Raw genomic sequence first — 2,759 nt, 5'->3', positions numbered from 1 at the left:
AGGCAGGGGGAAAGGGGGGGCAGAACAAGCCACGGCGCATGGCCAGGACTGCAGCCCGATGCTGGACCTGCAGTGGCAGCCGGCTGAAGGTGAAGGTCACATCAAACTTCAAGTTGTTCACAAACATCTTCTGCAGCCTGGGAAGGAGTGGTATGAGCAGGGCACGGAGCACTCTCCCATGCCCTCCTGTCCCATTCCAACCTGCTCCCGGCCTTTGGTATCTCTGAGAAAGGCTGCTGGGAGCAGACATCACTCACTTGGAGGAGAAGCCCAGCCTGACCTTCTCCAGTTCCACGCTGTGCACATAGCCCTTGTACCGGACGAGCGGAGAGTGGTCCCGCTCGCTGCTCAGGTGGGCAAAGAGGTGGTCCCCTCTCAGCAGGGACGGGCGGTTCTCGGCCACGCCAGGCACCTGTGCCAGAGGGTCAGTGTGCTGCCAGGCACTCTGGGAGTGCCAGTGTTATGCCAGCACCCCTCAGCCCCCTACGCACATCGAGAACCAGCAGCGCCCTGTCCTGCACCATGGTCACATCCTGCATGTCGTAGCGCCGGATGTCCACCTCCATCTGGATCTCCTCCAGATGCAGCAGCAGCTGGAATTTCTGGTGGTAGTTCTCAGCCTGCAGAGGTGCTTCCAGCAGCGAGCTGAGGGCAGCAGCAATGTCATTGTGTCCCAGGGACAGCTTGGCCCTCAGGGGACACCTCAGCATTGCCCTTGGCACTCACCACATGGCAGCCCAGCTGGAGCTGGCACTAGTGTTGGGTCCGAGCAGGATTGTGTCCTTGAGCCTCTTTGGGTACTGGTAGGTGCCCAGAGGGACTTCCCTCTCCAGTTCATTTTTCAGGGAGCTGGGTGGAGGGCACAGCAGTGCTGCAAGGACTGCATTATGTCCCCAACCCCACTGTCACCAGCCATCGCACAGGGTTGAAGCACTGTCCTGTGGTGTCAGACAGCCAAGGAGCTGAACCTCGTCCTGGCTAGAGAACAGGCTGGGCCCTTCTGCTCAGGATGGCAGCAGGTGACTTCAGCACATACCTGGCAGGGGGGATGCCATCCTCGGTGACGACTGTGACAAGGCGCTGGAGGCTGGCCTCGTAAGGCTGGAAAGGTGCCGAGGGCCCCAGGTCCTTGGCCAGCTGGCTCTCGGCAATGGCAGCAACATAGCGTGAGATGCTGAAGGGGTCATCTGGCTCCTTGGTGAACTCAAAGAACAACACAGCACTGAAGTGCCCATTGCAGGTGGTGAGGCACCGCACCTGGATGGGGTACATACCACCTGCGGGGTGAAGAGGCGAGATCGAGTCTTGTGTCCTCTCTGCAGGGCAGGGCACAGGGCAGGGATGGGATGGGACAATGGGACCCTACCTGGGTGTAACAGCAGGGACTGGCCCTGCATTGCCCCTTGCTCATCAGTGAAGGAGAGCTCCTGTGACTGCTGGCGTGGCTGGAACCGCTGCAGTGTCACCACCTCCGCCCCACAGTTCTGCACCAGGACAGTGACTGTCTGGGGCTCACCTGGCACCACTGGGAAGCGGATGTTCCCATTGCCCTGGTCATAGTCTGAGACGATCTCTATGCCGTGCTTCCCACGAATGAGCTCAGCCCTGTGGGGAGGGAGGGTCAGGCTTTCCCTGCTGGGGCGGGGGATCCAGAGGCCATGCCAAGGCAGGGTGCTGCCAGTCATACCACTGCTTGGCATAGATCTGGGGCATTTGTGGAGTGAAGCTGAGCTGCTGTCCTGAGGCAGATGTGGACATGGACGTCTGTGCATTCGTTCTGGGTCTCCGGTACTGGTCTGCCACCACCACACCCCTCTTCACCTGCAAGGAGCAGCCAGAATTAGCGTGGCCCTGGGATCCTGCTGGGGGCTCCTGAGGAGCCAGTACTGGTGGGCACTGCCACTGCATGAACTCACCTTGAATTTCACCACCTCTCCACGCACCTGCACCTGCTGGGTTGTCTTTAGCGCATACAAGATGCAGGAAAACCTGGGTGTCTTTGTGTCAGTCCTGAGGAGACAAGGGAGAGGGTTTGTGTGGGACAGAGTGTGGCTCGGCTGCCACGGGCACAGGCAGCTGAGGTGAGGCAAGTGGGAAGATGAAGCAGGACACTAAGGCTGGGGTGAGGGAGTTCTCAGTGGGTCCCCTCTGCTCCAGGAGAGGAAGAAGGACTTTGCCTTCCCATTGGCCTGTGCAAATCTTACATCCCTGCTGGCTGCTCCAGCAATTCCGTGCTGTGCCATTGTTGTTCCAGCTATGCCACAGCCATTCCAGCTGTCTCACTGCATCATTGCCTGTCCCTGACAGCCATGCAGAGCCTGTCCATGCTAGTACTCAGGAGCTGAGCTGGCACAGATAATGGCCCCAGCAGTGATGACTCCCCAGGTACCTCCTCCCAGTCCCACCAGTGCACTGAGCCCTGGCTTTGCCAATGATTAACAGTGGTAATATTGCACAAGGGCCAGTGTGATCGGTGTCAGCAGGGTGAGGTGGGGGAGTGTGGTGGGCAGTGGGTGTCCAAGGCCATCCCCAGGCAGCTGATGGGGGCCCATGGAGCTGGGGATCATCCCAGCAGGGCTTTGGTTAGACAGAGGAGCTTGGAGACCCCAGTGATGCTGGCCAGGCACTGGGGACGCTGGCCCGGGGATTGGGAGATGCTGGTCCGGGAGAATGGGCGATGCTGGCCAGGAGTCCGTCCCGGCTGATGCTGCCCGGGTCTGCCCGAGGGCTCTCACCTGGGCCGGAACTCCTGGTTGCCG

General features: G+C 60.2%; 1 protein-coding gene across 1 annotated transcript in view; it reads right to left on the bottom strand.

Moving 5' to 3' along the window:
* MOV10 (Mov10 RISC complex RNA helicase) overlaps positions 1–2,758 on the bottom strand; it is a gene marked incomplete at its 5' end in the record, with an annotated part of 6,579 nt that extends 3,821 nt beyond the window's left edge. The window contains 9 exons of the mRNA XM_017741103.1: positions 12–137; positions 258–412; positions 492–645; positions 727–849; positions 1,037–1,277; positions 1,367–1,605; positions 1,688–1,821; positions 1,917–2,010; positions 2,736–2,758. Coding sequence (XP_017596592.1) covers positions 12–137; positions 258–412; positions 492–645; positions 727–849; positions 1,037–1,277; positions 1,367–1,605; positions 1,688–1,821; positions 1,917–2,010; positions 2,736–2,758 — 1,289 coding nt within the window. The remainder of the gene's footprint in view (positions 1–11; positions 138–257; positions 413–491; positions 646–726; positions 850–1,036; positions 1,278–1,366; positions 1,606–1,687; positions 1,822–1,916; positions 2,011–2,735) is intronic.
* Position 2,759: the final 1 nt, after the last annotated feature.

The sequence above is a fragment of the Corvus brachyrhynchos genome, unplaced genomic scaffold (genome assembly GCF_000691975.1).
Source record: "Corvus brachyrhynchos isolate BGI_N302 unplaced genomic scaffold, ASM69197v1 scaffold338, whole genome shotgun sequence".
Lineage (NCBI taxonomy): Eukaryota > Metazoa > Chordata > Aves > Passeriformes > Corvidae > Corvus > Corvus brachyrhynchos.
The sequence above is the reverse complement of the archived record's forward strand: the minus strand, read 5'-3'. Positions and strand labels throughout refer to the sequence as shown.